The sequence below is a fragment of the Cyclopterus lumpus genome, chromosome 2 (genome assembly GCF_009769545.1).
Source record: "Cyclopterus lumpus isolate fCycLum1 chromosome 2, fCycLum1.pri, whole genome shotgun sequence".
Taxonomy (NCBI): domain Eukaryota; kingdom Metazoa; phylum Chordata; class Actinopteri; order Perciformes; family Cyclopteridae; genus Cyclopterus; species Cyclopterus lumpus.
The window spans coordinates 10179080-10195177 of NC_046967.1; the positions used below are offsets into that span (position 1 = coordinate 10179080).

Consider the following 16098-nt stretch of genomic DNA (forward strand, 5'->3'; position numbering starts at 1 on the left):
GAAATAATTACGTGTAATTAATTTCCCTGTCATATAGCACCTAGCGAAGAGGATTTGTCAGGACTTTAATGAAGCTCACTTAACATGTACACCCCGGCGTCTCCGCGCGCTCGTTTTGTAGCCCGTGTAATCCGGCTGAAGGCGTTATTAAGCATTTCCAAGGTAGTTTTCGTCCAAGGTCGACATTTACGTCCCTATAATCGCTGTTTTGTCAGAAATGACTGAAGAGGTTTTACTCATCCTGACTGAATAAGAAATGGCACCTTCAACAGTGTCAGCACGGCTGCCCCGTCGGCGCATTCAAACTTTCATCAAGCTTAGCGGTCACATGGCCCACGAAAGAGGCTCATCCACGCTTTACTCTCCCCTCAGGAAGGCGACTCTTCATATATAAGCGGAGGGCTGAAGGTATCCAAGTGACACGCACCGTGGGAGGGCTGCTTCGCTTCGTCTGGAGACAAAAGCCATCAGCGCTTGAATAGGAAGTGCTTGGATAACAAAGAAGGGAGGCTCTATGTTACCTACATTTTGTACAAAATGTTAAGATTAGTGACGAAGGCCTTTTGTACAACCGTGGGGGAAGTGCTGCAGGACTTGTTCTGCTGGTTCTGCATCAGCGTACAGTACGAGAGATGATGCACGGGAAGTTTCCTTTTGACGGAGGAGGATCATTTCACCTCCCCCGGGGGCCCCCCGAAAAAAAAGTCAATCTGAGAATGAAAAATCCCTTTTTTTGGAGAAGAGGCCACATCCAAACGTTGCTTCTGTTTTAAGGTTTTCTACGAGTCCAAAAAAAAGAAAGAAAAAAAAAGGCCGGATTTAAATCTAGTATTTGTCTGGATCGTGAGAAATGATGAAGACGAATTAATGAGCGGAGAGAGAGAGCGCCATTGGATTGATATGCAGTAGTTTGTAGATAATAATAATAAAAAGATTTGCGGATACATATACATACATATTCGGCGTTAACATCCCGAAAGCTGGAATCCTTTCAAATAGGCCTCCGTTTACTACTAATAACATTTACCTTTTTAAAAATACACAGCAAGGAGTAAACATGTCAGGATCATAGTGGAGGTTATTGCAAAATACAGGATATGCTTTGAGCTTTTGCCTACTGATCTAACATTGCGACACACAATAGATGCTAAGATATAAAGAATACACCTGTCTTATTTAGAGTCCTGAACTCTATGCACGGCTGCTGTAAGGGGGTTAACATCTTGGCAGTGCTTCTCTCCGTGTGGGGGTCACATGTCCGTGTTTTTCCTCCCACAGTCCAAACACACACACACAGGTCACATGAATCACACACTCTGTATTTCTAATCTCCTCACAGGTTGTTCAGGCTTTATGGTGTTTTTTCCCAACACGGGCAGCGTCTCCGTGAATGAATGTGTGTTCTGACTCGAATGCTTGCTTTACCTCCTGCTTTTCCATCAACAACAACAACAACAAAAAGTATCTTGAAGGTGTTTTGGCCGATTGGAAAAGTCCTCTAAACTCATCGAGGACACATTTTGATGGGATCAAACTTCATGTATATGTATATATGCGTATATCACAGTAGTGAAAACACTCGTATGGCTCTGAAAAACTACCTCATTAAAATCGACAGCCTCCGTCTTTAGCAGAGGCTGATCACAGAGTGAGAATCTGCATCCCGACCCCGATGAATCTTACTGACGTCTGCTGCCCCCCCCCCCCTTCCCCTCATTGTGCCGAATAGACAAGTGCCAGAACACTATAGGCCTCTCGCTGGCCGGCCTTTGCGACGTGAGAGGAGCGCGGTCGCAGAACAAAAGCCGGGCCAGCGGTGAAGGCTCGGCTCCCCGTCGCTTCATTAAGCAGCAATGTGAGACCCAGCAGGTTGGAAAACCTCGGCCTCCATTCAGTCCTCCTGGTGAGCGGACGACAGGCAGACATTCACCGCCTCCATTCTCCAGAGCGCCAATGAAACTCTCGGGGAAGGGTTAAGGGGAGTGGGCGGAGCTTAAGAAACCTGCTAAACTCTATTTCTTTTTACAATGCATACGATTTTAAACTAGTTTATCCTTCGATTTGATAATCAAAGGTGTGCACTCGTCCCACTTATTGTCCTCTACGGATTTCAGCTGATGCGGCAGAAACAGAGTATTCTTAAACTCTCTTAAACTCGAGGCATTATTCTACTTTACCCACAATGCAACACAACCGTGGATAGTTCAGTCTAACTAGAGTGATTAATCAGACTTTACGAAGCTCCCTCTGGAGCCACAAACGGCTTTACACTACTTTTAGTAAACACCAACACCTGTAAACAGACTTCCCCTTTAAACTTGAAACAGGAAGTAGGAACTTTTAAGGCATCTTGTTCACAGTTTTTTTTTTTTACCTTCAATTTTCAAGCAAACGTACATATTCTTTAGAAAATAAAATCTTTTCCCAAATTATGATCCGGTTTATAATCTAAAGTGGTCTCTAAAACCTTTTCTTTTATGGGGGTGTCATCTCCTTCTGCAACAGTGAAGTTGTCGTCGTCCTTTTTGACCCGGATGTCCGTATGTTGACATGGTGGTGAGAAAAGCGCTCCATTCGTCCACCTGTTGGCCTCATTGTGGGAGTTATTTGGGGACTTCTCAGATTGCGTTCTCAGCTCTTCGATTACGAAAGTAAGTCCTCAAAGGTCCACAGCTTACAGCCTAAAATCCTCCCATTTGACACTCATCAGGATCATCATCTCTGAGCAGATCTGACGTACATAAATGGATTTTGATGTTAACACAAAGACCCTTCATGTGGCTCCCAGTTCAAAGTCCCCCCCCCCACCCCCCGTTTGGCTCCGGGCCCAGGCTCGTCTTTGAAAGGCTCTCCTCAGGTCGGAGCGATCCCCGCTGACGGCGCCCTCGGGCCTGAGAGTCGGCATGAGAGAGATTGGCTGCTCTGGCCTTTTTTGAGGGGAATTAGCCATGACCGGGTCCCGCTGACACTGAGGAGCTGGACACCCAGAGCAGACAGCCAGAGCCAGCAGAGGCTCCGCTGGGCTGGCAAAACTAATTTAGATGGATGGACAGGCGGACAGAGACAGAGGAAGGGAGCGCAGAAATGTAAAAAAATCCAACACAGATGTTGAGATTTAACATATTGGTTTGGTTTGTCGGTGTGCATTTAGCCGTGTGCCTTAATGAACAGGCGTCGCCTCCTCCTCCTCCTTCCACCAGGTGTTTCCCGAGGACCTGATAGAAGACTGGATGCGGTTGTAGCCATGGTTACGTCCGGGTGGGGGGCGCGGGCCCTCTCCCCCCGTGGCCTCGTGCTGGTCGTCTGTTTGTCTGCGTGTCTGTCCCAGCAGCCTCCCATCAAACCGGCAGACTGCAGGAGAAAGGAGCATCCCGTGGTCTCGCACCAAGGTGAGTGTCACCCTTTGTTAAAAAAATACTTAAATCTGTGTTTATATCCGATTTACTGAACCTCATACAGAAGTTTGAAAATAATGAGCTCAGAAAAGGTTTTAGGAGATTATAAGAAAAGCTTAATGACAACCTGTGTCTATCATATTGTTACATACAATATATATATATATATATATATATATATATATATATATATATATATATATATATATATATATATATATGTTCTGAAACCCTCTGGGAAGGATTTGTTTGTTGCACTTTTCGTGGTTGAGTTTGAGCTTAGCTGTCATCCTGCCTGGAGGCTTTAAATCCAGACTATTTCATTTCATGTATTATATTGATACGCTTTATTTACGCAGCACCTTTCATCAAATAATAGGTCAATAAAGCCGAGCAAATGAAAGTACAGTGAAATGATGAGAGCAAGTGGACTTGTGTTTGCTCCTATTGATTTTCTTTTAGTTAAGACCAGAAAATCAAATCAGTCCAGACTTAATTTAATGGTTTTAATACTTCACGGTGTGGCCTCATGTCTCCTCATCATCTTCTCCTTCTGTCCAGCGTTGAGGCCGTGGATGTCCGAGTTCTCCCACCCGGGGGTGAAGGACTTCTCCCAGCTGGCGCTGGACCTGAGCAGCAACCAGCTCATTGTGGGAGCAAGGTGACGAGCAACTTGAAAAAAAAGCAACCCAATCACACAGCATCCATCACCATATGTCGCCTAAAGTGTGTGTGTGTGTGTGTGTGTGTGTTTGTGTGTGTGTGTGTGCGCGCTGCTTGACATTAAACATCTCTTTTACAGAAACTTCCTCTTCAGGCTGAGTTTGAGCAACGCCTCGCTCGTACAGGTAACGTGAGCCCAAAAATCACTAGTGACAATAATTATTCATCTTTTTTTTTAATTGAATGGCTGATTGAAATTTATCAAAAAGAAGAAAAAAAAATGTGTTGTTGAATTTTTTACATTATTTTACATATAAATATTTATATATTGAGATGATTAATTTATGTGTAAATGCAATAAACATGAAGCTAATTATTTAAGGTATTTACCTTATCCTTACCTTATGACTACTCCTTTCTAAACATATTTTATTTATTTAGAATCCAAATTTAGAATTTTTCTTGTTTTGTTTTCTTATAAATGTATATAAAGTATATAAATGACGCGTGGTGGTTTTGAGGGGGGTTATGTGCTGCTCTAAGTACAAGTTTATTTTGTACAGATTAAACACATATTATTGTTTGTTTTGTTCGCCTATTTCCATCTTACTTACTTATTCTCAGCCACAAAGCAAATAAGCGTTTAACTATTCCTTTTAGATTTTGCCCAAATGTTCCACGTGTGTTTTCAGTGCATATTACACTCCTGGTTAATGATCATTTGGTTGTTGACGAACCAACATATTTGTTGTTTTGTCCCCCAGGCGACGGAATGGGTGCCCGATGAGGACACGAAGCGCTCTTGTCAGAGCAAAGGGAAGACGGAGGTAGAGTGTCACATAATACAGAAGTACTAAAAGACTCTTTTTTTTTTTTTAAACGTAGTCTGAAATGTTGTGCTGTTTGTCTGCAGGAGGAGTGCCAAAACTACATCCGGGTGCTGCTGATAAGTGGGAGGACGCTCTTCACGTGTGGGACCAACGCTTTCACCCCAGTGTGTATAACCAGGCAGGTTGGTACACCGGTTCATCAAGAGGAGATGTGATAGCAGCGCGGATAGATCAGGTCTGAGCCATCAAAATGAGTAAAAAAAACCTGAATATTCACACATCTCCATCACCACGGTATCGCAAGAACATTTGAGGTAGGAAACACATTCTGCAATCTTTATAAGTGGAATTAGTTATAATAAATAGGCTTAAAAACCTACTGAAGAACAGTACTTTTGTCTTACTCTTTCTTTTAAAATGTTTAGGAAACTTATAATCTGTCAATTAGTCTTCTGGTTGATCAATGAGAAAATAGTTTTAAAAAAAATCAGATCCAAGGAAGAAATATTCAACCTTTTTGTTTTGATTTCCCATTCACGCGACATAAAAATAGAGAAATGCATTAAATCCTCACACTCAAATTGTGACTTTCCTAATTGATAAACTCGATGATTGATTAATTGAATCATCATTTCAGCCCAATAAAGGAGGTTCTTCTTTGCAATGTATGCTCACGAATGAATTGACTTAGTTGGGCTTTTTTTACGATCGTGAAATGTATTAACGCAAATAATATTAACGTCCTGTCAGATTGGCAACTTCAGCGAGGTGTTGGACACGGTGAACGGCGTCGCCCGCTGTCCCTACGACCCGCGCCACAACTCCACCGCCATGGTAACGGAGCGAGGCGAGCTGTACGCCGCCACGGTGATCGACTTCTCGGGACGGGACCCCGTCATCTACAGGAGCCTGGGCAACATGCCGCCACTGCGCACCGCCCAGTACAACTCCAAGTGGCTCAACGGTAAAGAAATCGCCCCCTCACATCCACCCCGTGTCTCCGCCGGCGTCACATCCACCCACATCTTCCCTTCTCCTCCCCAGAGCCTCACTTCGTCTCCGTTTATGAGATCGGACGATTCGCCTACTTCTTCTTGAGGGAGACGGCGGTGGAAAACGACTGCGGCAAGATCGTGTTCTCTCGCGTGGCGCGGGTTTGTAAGAACGACATGGGCGGACGTTTCCTCCTGGAGGACACCTGGACCACCTTCATGAAGGCCCGACTCAACTGCTCACGCTCGGGAGAAATCCCTTTTTACTACAACGAGCTGCAGAGCACGTTTTACCTGCCGGAGCAGGACCTGATCTACGGGATCTTCACCACGAACGTGTGAGTAACGCTCATCAGTAACACGGTGAATATCTCCTCTTCCGTCCGTTCAGGGCATACTTTCCATGAGTGTGTTTGTTATGTTTAAAGTACACTTTACAGTGTTTTCCTTTGATATTATGTGGAGTGGAAGTATGGAGCAAAAATTAGGATTTGTCTGTTAACGTGTATTTTATACTCCAACTGAATTGCTGAGCTCTGACTGTGGGTCACATCCTCCCCTCCTCCAGGAACAGTATATCGGCGTCCGCCGTCTGTGCCTTCAATCTGAGCTCCATCACCGAGGCCTTCAACGGACCCTTTCGCTACCAGGAGAACCCCCGCACCGCCTGGCTCTCCACCCCGAACCCCATTCCCAATTTCCAGGTAAGTCACGCGTTCATCCATTCATCCATTCACGATCTCAGTTGCACCGCAGTGTTTCGAGCTTCTTTCTCCCGGGTTTTAAGGTGAAATTAGCTGCTGGAGTTTAAAGCTTGTGTTGAACCTGCAGCCTCAGAAACGACCGTTTTTAAAAAAACCACCAGCCGGCGTTCCTAACGCGCGACTCTCGTCCCTCAGTGTGGCACGCTGGAGGAGGGCGGCCCCGGTGGGAACCTGACGGAGCGCAGCCTCCAGGACGCCCAGCGGCTCTTCCTCATGAACGACGTGGTCCAGCCCATCGCCGTCAACCCTCTGCTCACCCAGGACGACCTGCGCTTCTCCAAGCTGGTGGTGGACATCGTTCAGGGCCGGGACACCCTCTTCCACGTCATGTACATCGGCACCGGTGAGAGAGGAGGGAGACGGCTGGGGCAACATTTAAAAGAGACAATTGTATTACTGATTAAAAAAATGAATGTAGTCAAATTTGATGAAGAACAGATCATTTTATCCCTTGTTAATCTTGTCCAATCAGAATATGGCACCATCCTGAAGGCTCTCTCCACAACCAATAAAAGCCTTCAAGGCTGCTACCTGGAGGAGCTCAGGCTCCTCCCTCAAGGGCAAATTGGACCAATTAGGAGTCTGCAAATCCTTCACAATGACAGATCTTTGATTGTTGGGCTTGATGACAGACTGGTGAAGATCCCTTTGGCGCGCTGCTCCAGCTATCCTTCTGAAAGGTACGATTCAATATCATTAATTTATTGAGAACCTTAAAGAACATTGTATGATGCCTCAGTATCACTCCTTCCAGCATGCTCTATTCAAAACACAACAGAAGACCTTTAAACTATTGTTATCTTAAAACATCCTACGAGACTGTGTCTGCATTCATACCAGCCAGTGCATTGAAGCTCGGGACCCTTACTGCGGCTGGGATCACGAGCAGAAGCGCTGCACCACCATCGAAGAGAGCTCCAACATGAACCAGTGGACCCAAAACATCACCGAGTGCCCAGTAAGACAAACACGGTTATTCTGGTGTATTTTTTTTTACTGTAAATACATCAATGGCTCTCTGTAGAGAGTTCAGGAGAAGTTCCTCTGTGAGAAATGTCTCAATAGCATTCCTTCCTCTTTGATACATATGGGGTTATTGTCAATAATAACACAAAATAACTACATTTTTAGCAATCTAAAATCAATTTCCCATGTAATTCATTATTATGCTGTGGCGTTGGTGCGTTTAGGCGAATGTGTCACATTAATCCCCCTTTGAATCATCTCTGGAGGTGAGGAACCTGACACAGGATGGCGCTTTTGGTACGTGGGCGCCGTGGCAACCCTGTAACCACGACGACGGCGAGGGCTCCATCAGCAGCTGCGCGTGTCGGTCCCGCTCGTGCGACGGACCCCTGGCCCGGTGCGGCGGGGTCGAATGCAAAGGCCCGACCATCCAGGTGGCAAACTGTTCCAGGTGCAGATCTTCACAGTTACTCTAAGCTGCCGATGGCTTACCAAACCGTACTTCTTCATCCTCTGATTGCCTCACCACGAGTGCTGTAAGCCGGAGGTTATCTCTGTGCCACAAAACAAAACGTCCCCTCCCGATTTCTGTTCCTCAGGAATGGCGGCTGGACTCCCTGGTCCTCGTGGGGCCAGTGCAGCAGCAGCTGCGGCATCGGGTTCGAAGTGAGGCAGCGGTCCTGCAACAACCCCTCGCCTCGCCACGGCGGTCGAATCTGTGTCGGCCCGGGTCGAGAGGAGAGGTGAGGCGCGGCAATGTTTCTGCGACCGCGAGGACGAGATCATTCGTCGGCGTAGAAAATGACCCCCCACGGCGTGCGTCACTGTGTTTCCAGGCTGTGCAATGAGAAGAAGCCGTGTCCCCTGCCGGTGTCGTGGACGGCCTGGGGCCCCTGGGCTCACTGCAGTGCTGAGTGTGGAGGGGGGGTCCACTCCAGGACCAGGACCTGTGAGAATGGCAACAGCTGTCCCGGATGCTCCATGGTACTGTGGTACCTGCTTATTAAAGAAAATTAGGTTTAACGGTGTTAAAGGTGCACATTGAATTGATTGGCTTCAGCTACAAAGCTTAAAGAGAGCCCTGATGATTCATACACACATGCATATGCAGTTATACTGCCCTCCGTTTCACTTTTATTATACCTGCACTCATGGGGGTTGAGCAACAGTAAATATTTCATTATGTGTTTAAATCTTCTCTTCCGTTATGGCCTTTTCAAACAGGATAAATTAGTTGAGTCACATTTATTTAAAGCAAGCACACTTCTCATTCATGTTTATCTGCAGAGAGAAGAAATTGTTTTGTTAATTTGGATTAATGGATGCTTCACTTGCTGGAGGACGGGTTATTGGGTCATTAAAATCAAAGATATATCCCCCTTTTAGAGCATGAACGTGCTCAGTAAATTGTAACCAGATGGATTATGGGATTTGTCCTTTTTTCTCGCTCTAATTTTATGACCAATTCCTTTGAGCTGTGGTACTTCTGTCGAGTACCACAGCTGCTTCTTTTTACCTGCTCGTGAGGAGCTTCACGGCGAGGGTGTAGCGTAGATACAGGTTCACGCTGCCCCTCCTAGGATTACCGACAACAAACATTGCCACTTGTGCTTCTTTGATCCTCCCCAAGAAGAAGTAATTGTAATAGTGTCTCCAGGGAGGTGCAGCCCTCCATGCCGCCTCTTCACAAACACCAGAAGTCCCATTAAGCACAGTAATTAGCTGCGTAATAAAGTCCCTCCAGAATAAAACTGCAATATTTGTGTTGTTCAGCGCCAGTGTGTCTCTGCAAGCTGTTTACAATGGATTACTGACTCTTTAGGATCCTTTGGGAGATAAAGGAGAATTGATGGTGATCCGCTTCCTCCTTCCTGTTCTCCAGGAGTACAAGGCCTGTAACCTGGAGGCCTGCCCCGAGGTGCGCCGCAACACCCCCTGGACCCCCTGGATGCCGGTCAACGTCAGTCAAGATGGGTCCAGGCAAGAGCAGAGATTCAGGTACACCTGCCGGGCGCTGCTCCCCGACCCCCAGCAGCTCCAGCTGGGCAAGAAGAAGACGGAGACCCGGTTCTGCCCCAACGACGGGTCTGGAGCCTGCCAGACTGACTGTGAGTACTGGGAATGAACGGCACACATGTAGTGTTCAGATTAGTCTCTGGATTACACCAGTCTAGAACAACATTAAGCCTGGTGTAATCAGTCAAACATACTAAAACCTGCTGAGTAGCGCTGCATCTGATTGGGCTTTGCAGAGTGCTGCTGGTGGCAGAGCTCCCAGTTTGCCACAATAAACACAGCTGGTCCCATCAAAAGCAGGATGTAGCCAAACTGTATGCAGACATCAATCAGCAGACCGATTAAACATCATTGAACCATCGTCCATGGCTGTTCCTTTCCAGGAATCCTTTTCACACAGAAAACCCCCAAAAATACAAAATCATGCCACTTTAGGTTTTTGATTTTTAAAAAATAGGTAGCTGACAAGGTGAAAATATCATTTAAATGTTTCATATATCTGCAGTCTCCAATGAAAGCCTCGAGATGTTTTCCACATTCATATGTAAATCATTTCTGACTGGATGCCCGTGTGTGTGTGTGTGTGTGTGTGAATGTGTGTGTGTGTGTGTACGTGTGTGTGTGTGTGTGGCAGGTGCAACGGAGAGCTAGTTGATTCTTTTTAACGAGGCCCAGATTAGATATAGTTTCATAACAGTCTGTCTGTCTGTTTTCTGTGTGTTTCCAGCTCTGGTCGATGACTTGGTGAAGACTAGTGGGCGGACTTGGTCCCAGCCCCAAGGCGTGCGCTGGGGATTGTGGGAAACGTGGTCCAGCTGTTCTCAGCCGTGTTCCCGGGGCTTCCGAACTCGTAAGCGCAGCTGCTCGACCGCAGAGGGCAGGACGAACCCCGGCGCCTGCGTGGGATCCCCGGTGGAGTACCAGGACTGCAACGCTCAGCCGTGCCCAGGTGACCGGGAGGTTCTGGTTGGTCAAGTAGCAGGAAAACCTTCAATAAAGTTGTATCATACCCGTGTGTGTGTGTGTTCCAGTGAGGGGAGTCTGGTCCTGCTGGTCCTCCTGGTCCCAGTGCTCGTCCAGCTGTGGGGGCGGACACTACCAGCGGACTCGGACGTGCAGCAACCCACCCCCTGCCAGCGGAGGAGACATCTGTATAGGCCTGCACACCGAGGAGGCGCTGTGTAACACACACGCCTGTGAAGGTAAGTCAGCATATGTGAAAGCCACATCTTTCTTCTTCTTTCTTTTGCATTTACGAGCGAGGAGAAGCCATTTATCTTAATCTTTACACCATGCATTCACTCCCTTGATTGAAACCCTGTCTCCCTTAGATTGAATAATGCGGTTTGTATAGACGCTGATGGGAAATCTCACACAGCAAGAGGGGAATCAATATTTGGGGGTTGAGGTTGTCGGAGCCCGTCCCAGCACGCGTCGGATCGATGAAAGCCGGAAAAATAAACAGCAAAGAAATTTTAAGAAATTGCCTCTTTATTCCTCTTTCGACAAAAAAAAAAAAAAACAGACAGACAGAGAAAACAAATTGGTGTAATCAACCTCTCGTCTATTTTGAGCTTTTTGTTCCATAAGCACAAAGGAAGCCCCTGTAGCCACACAAGGAGACCGACACGTCTTCATTATTTCCGTTCCCTTCTTCCTCAGATTGGGGTGAATGGACAGAGTGGGGGGACTGCGATGAGGGGGGGCTGCAGCATCGCACTCATTGCTGTGCCGAGGACCAGGAGGCCGAGGCCAGTCTCTGCCGGGGGAACATCACCCAGTCCAGGCCCTGCCAGCCTCGCGAGGTGCCAGGTAGGCACATTGCTTTTGTTAACACCACATTTGCTGCACATAGTATAAATTGGTATTAAAAAAAAAAAATCCAGATCCAAAAGTGTAATCAGACAAATGCTGACTTAACTGAAAAATGAATTAACGGAGACGTCAGCATCCTTTGTCTTTTTTTTTTTTTTTTTTTTTTAAATTCTTTGATCTTTTTGGAGCTGCAGTGATTTCGTTGTGTTCATTTCTGTTTTGTCTGTCTCCAGTTATTTTACCCGGACAGGAGGACCAGAGCTGTGGAAGTGAGTGAAAACAAGCCACGTCTCTCTTTTGATTATACTTGATGGAACATAATGTTTATATATATATATATACCAGCTCAGACACACCTCCTCAATTATTTTAGCCTTCAATCTCCTGTTGCTTCCACAAAAATCAATGTGGTTAAATTGAGGTCTCTAATAATAATAACTTGGCGCTGCTACATGTTGAAAGCTACAAAGTTATCGGCTTTCTTCGTCTCCTGCTGCGCACAGTCGGTCGCATATGGACTTTTGTTTGAGGTTTTGTTTCCCCAATGCAACATGGGATTGAGCAAAGATAAAGTTAGATGGCAGCCAGATCGTGACATCGAGTCCCAGTATGAATGAGGTCTTTAGTCCGAGGCATCTCATCATTTACTGGGCGGACTGCAGTGATAGTTGGTGTGGTTGGATGGTTTTTTAATAATAGTCTGACTCAGGCCAAACCTTCCCTCGACTTGACACCTCTGGAATAACAATGTGTCCCCCACTCCCACTGTACACAAAGAATACACACATCTAAAGGGAGGATTAACATCTGCCCTCTTCCCTTCTGTCCCCAGCCTTCACTTTGTTCCAGTTAGTAGTCGTGGGCTCGGCCAGCTTCTTCGCAGCCGCTTTGCTGTCGGCGCTGGCCTACACCTACTGCCACCAGGTGAACCGTCCGTCGGCAGAGTCGGCCGTCATCCACCCGAGCACGCCCAACCACCTGACCTACAACAAGCAGGGCAACGCCACGCCAAAGAATGAGAAGTACATCCCCATGGAGTTTAAGGTGGGCCGGCTCAGTCGCGTCGCGAGACGCCTGCACTCGAGGTACGCTGTCACCTTTTTTTTTTAACCGTACTTTCTTCATGTCTCCTCTCTGCAGACGCTAAACAAGAACAACCTCCACGTCAACGACGAGACGTGCAACCACTTCCCCACGCCGATGCCCTCCGGCAACATGTTCACCACCACCTACTACCCTCCCAGCATGGGCAAGTACGACTTTCACCCAGACTCCCCCTGCAGGACCTACATGCACAGCTGAGAGGGGGTCAGGCTCGGAAAAAAAAACTAACTTCGATCGCCCCCAAATAACGTGTTTCCAGAACCGGTTTTCCTTCACGTCACATCTGCGTTTTTTTCCTTCACGAGTTGCTCCGAGCATGCAAAGAACGTTTTCGGTTCAGAGCGTGCACCATGCGCACCGTTCACCGTACGACCTATTATACAGCGTTCAGCGGCGCGTCGTCCCCTTCAGCCTCCAGCCTGCCGCAACACAAACTGCTGCACATTGAACCAGGAAACGCATTGTTAGATTGATCATCTCTACAGGCGTGAATATTCAGAGACATTCTTGAGTCTCCTTTTTATTTTATTTTTTTCAACGAGCTCGCCTCTAAACACCGGAACCTTTCCAGGTGTGCAGGGTAGGACCCAGATATCCAGGCCTTCAGGTGCAGTAGACTTCTTGTAGGTTACCTGGATTCCCTCTGGATTTTCCTTTTCCTCCTTCGCAGCAGGCGCGTGCAGCGGACTCACTAATACCTGTAAAAATATGTTATTAAAAAAACAAACCGGACAAATTGTACGAAACATCCCTCGCGGTCTGTGAACGAAGCAAAGAAACGAACTTCATATTTCCGGCTTATTTGCTTTAATTTTCATGTTTAGTGGAATCCAGAGTCGAAAAAAAAACACCGAAGAGGACGTTTCCGACACAGCTCGCTTTGTACTGTACATTATTAAACATAAATGTGATTTATGAATTGTTTTAGGTCTGTTCACAGATTTCTGTGCATTTGCATCTTTATCTGCTGATATTGTAAACATATGGGGCATGTTCTTTGGCAGTCACGCTCATATTTTCTGGACGTTATTACGTTATCGTTTCATAAATCACCAAAAATATGACACGGCTGTTTTTCAGAGCGTCTCACTATGAATCAGCCACAAAACGTCAAAGTCTTGGTTTTATAGTTTACTGAAATTAATGGGAAAACAATGGCTGCCCAAATGATGTATAACACTGTTTTTTTTCAATTATAAAGCATGTTGGATTTATAACAATGTTTTTTTTTTCTTACATTTCTGAATATACAAATAATATGTGCATTTGGAGAGAACACATTATTTGTCTCTCGCGGTCCAAATAAACCAGGTGAGGTGAACTATTACGATAATTGCCCATAGATGTGAATGTGAGTGAACGGCTGCCTGTGTGTGTGTGTGTGTGTGTGTGTGTGTGTACGATGTAACGTGCTTGTATGAATATGTTTTTCACATGTCTGTGGATTATGAAAGCATTGTGCTTGCAACGGTGTTAAAAAGACAAATTCTGCAATGCTTTTTGAGGGGTCAGTCATTTCAAGATTTAATTTCTAAGAAGTATCCCGGAAGAAATAATGTAATATAGAGATAACGGCGTAAAAAAGAAATGCAAAGTGAATTCATTTAAATCGTTTTTTTTCTTTGTTGTTAGCATCGTTTTTCTCCATATGAGTTAAATCTTTTTTTAACTGACACATTATATTTACAGGGAAACATCTCGGGAATTATTCTGAAATTAGTTTTACTGCGAAAAAAAAAGAAGAAAAAAAAGGCCAAAGTAGTCGGCGCATCACACAGTACAGGATTGCTAATATTTACGTTACTCCGTGCTGTAAAATGTATATAAACTGCATATCTCGAGTTCCTAAAATGTAAATATTTCTCACCACCTGCAGTGTTAATGTAGCATGAGACAAACCACCCGGGTGTTCACCTTTGGGTGCTAAGTGACTGCATGTGCCGACTCACTTACATATGTATACAGTCCATGTGTGTGTAAACTGTACAAATATGTGTGTACGCTTATGTCTTTGGCCTAGATGATGGGAATATTCATTTTTAAATTGGCATTGTCCCAACCTTCGTCAACGGATCCCTAAATACACCTGACATTATAATATGATGTGAATTTGACTTAACACTGCCTTTTGGACACTGTGAACTTTTGGTACTCTATATTTTTGTATAATGTACACTGTAAAAAAAAAGAAGAATAAATCAATTTTGGTGCCAATGTCATGGTTGTCCTTGCTAAATCAACAAATATCGCAATTCTTAAAAATATCGAACAGCTGCACGGTAGCTTTAACTCTCCCAATGATCTTTGCATTCAATATTTTTGGATTTAGACTAGTAGTGTATATCAAATCAATATGATTTATAATTAGTTTAAAGCTACAATACCTCCAACTGGGGAAAAAAATGAAAATATTCCCAATCGAGAAGCAATAAAGTGGCCCAAAAAGATGAAAACTTCATTTCTCCGCTCAGCCATTTAAAAACAAATCTCTTTAGAGGTTTGACTGGAGCAGAAGCAGGAAGACGAGGTCACAAGGTGCTTTATTTGAGTGACTTTACTTCTCTGCCTCCCTGGCGTCTTCAATAATTGACGTCGCTTAGAGACGAACATCGGCTCCACCATTTTGTCCTCTGTACATGGTGATTTATGTTTTCTATTTTTCATGTTTACTGATGAATAATAGAGCCAATAGAAGCACCTAGGGGAAGATTGAGTAGTCCTTAAATGTAACCAGAAAAACAAAGTTACCTATGCAGTGATTTATTTATTTGTTGAGCCGGATTGGAGGGAACATTTCAAAAGACACAGCTCATTTATTATCATTTATATTTCCATACAAGCACACAGGTATCCCACAGGGGCCAAAACTTTAGCAAATCCACAGATTATGTACTTTAAAAAAACAAAAACTGGTACATACACAACCGTTTCCTACATGGATATCATATTTAGCTTCAGTCTGGACCAAAGTGGTGGTGAGAGAGAGAAACAAAGCGTAATCCTCCCATTATAAAGTTTGGTAATCCACCAACACGTGAAGACATAAGTCCATGAAACAAAGTGGGTCACTTCCATTTATCTGATGAGCTGTTGCCATGACGTTCGCAGCTTCTGGGGACTCCGAATACCACACGCCTCTGCTGGACCATACGAGGCCGCCTAAAGGGAACAAAAGTGGTTTAAATGTGGACCTCCACGTCCACGGGGTTCAACAGCAGGGGGATGGATATTTAAAGCATATGGCGAGGAAGATATTTTGAGGCTGTCCACAGCCAGGTGAGTGCAGAGACGCTCAGGTTGTGGAGCACTCAGAGACGCTCAGGTTGTGGAGCACTCAACGCCCCCCCATGAGCACTCAACGTCCCCCCAACGATAATGGTGCTTGTTTCCTGATAATGTGAGCAAGTGTGCCCAAATTCAGAGGCTGGACCCCATGCAGGAGCAACACCCTGCAGCAGTGGGCCCTGAAAACACCCTCAGCTGGTCTCATTGTTCGTTTTTACTTTGACAATGCTGCCCCCTGCTGGGCAAAGACAAAGGCAGCATGTACTCT

At 45.4% G+C, this 16098-nt stretch overlaps 1 protein-coding gene across 1 annotated transcript in view; it reads left to right on the forward strand.

Moving 5' to 3' along the window:
* The window catches only part of LOC117740315 (semaphorin-5B-like), a 24083-nt gene extending 9355 nt beyond the window's left edge, over positions 1 to 14728 (forward strand). The window contains exons 4-24 of the mRNA XM_034546647.1: positions 3201 to 3389; positions 3957 to 4056; positions 4198 to 4243; positions 4823 to 4885; positions 4972 to 5070; positions 5639 to 5852; positions 5933 to 6218; positions 6449 to 6584; positions 6780 to 6987; positions 7117 to 7324; positions 7485 to 7602; positions 7877 to 8061; positions 8210 to 8353; positions 8447 to 8594; positions 9493 to 9718; positions 10354 to 10575; positions 10658 to 10828; positions 11289 to 11438; positions 11675 to 11710; positions 12274 to 12485; positions 12582 to 14728. Coding sequence (XP_034402538.1) covers positions 3245 to 3389; positions 3957 to 4056; positions 4198 to 4243; positions 4823 to 4885; positions 4972 to 5070; positions 5639 to 5852; positions 5933 to 6218; positions 6449 to 6584; positions 6780 to 6987; positions 7117 to 7324; positions 7485 to 7602; positions 7877 to 8061; positions 8210 to 8353; positions 8447 to 8594; positions 9493 to 9718; positions 10354 to 10575; positions 10658 to 10828; positions 11289 to 11438; positions 11675 to 11710; positions 12274 to 12485; positions 12582 to 12743 — 3279 coding nt within the window. The 5' untranslated portion in view covers positions 3201 to 3244 and the 3' untranslated portion in view covers positions 12744 to 14728. The remainder of the gene's footprint in view (positions 1 to 3200; positions 3390 to 3956; positions 4057 to 4197; positions 4244 to 4822; positions 4886 to 4971; positions 5071 to 5638; positions 5853 to 5932; positions 6219 to 6448; positions 6585 to 6779; positions 6988 to 7116; positions 7325 to 7484; positions 7603 to 7876; positions 8062 to 8209; positions 8354 to 8446; positions 8595 to 9492; positions 9719 to 10353; positions 10576 to 10657; positions 10829 to 11288; positions 11439 to 11674; positions 11711 to 12273; positions 12486 to 12581) is intronic.
* The last annotated feature ends 1370 nt before the right edge of the window (positions 14729 to 16098 follow it).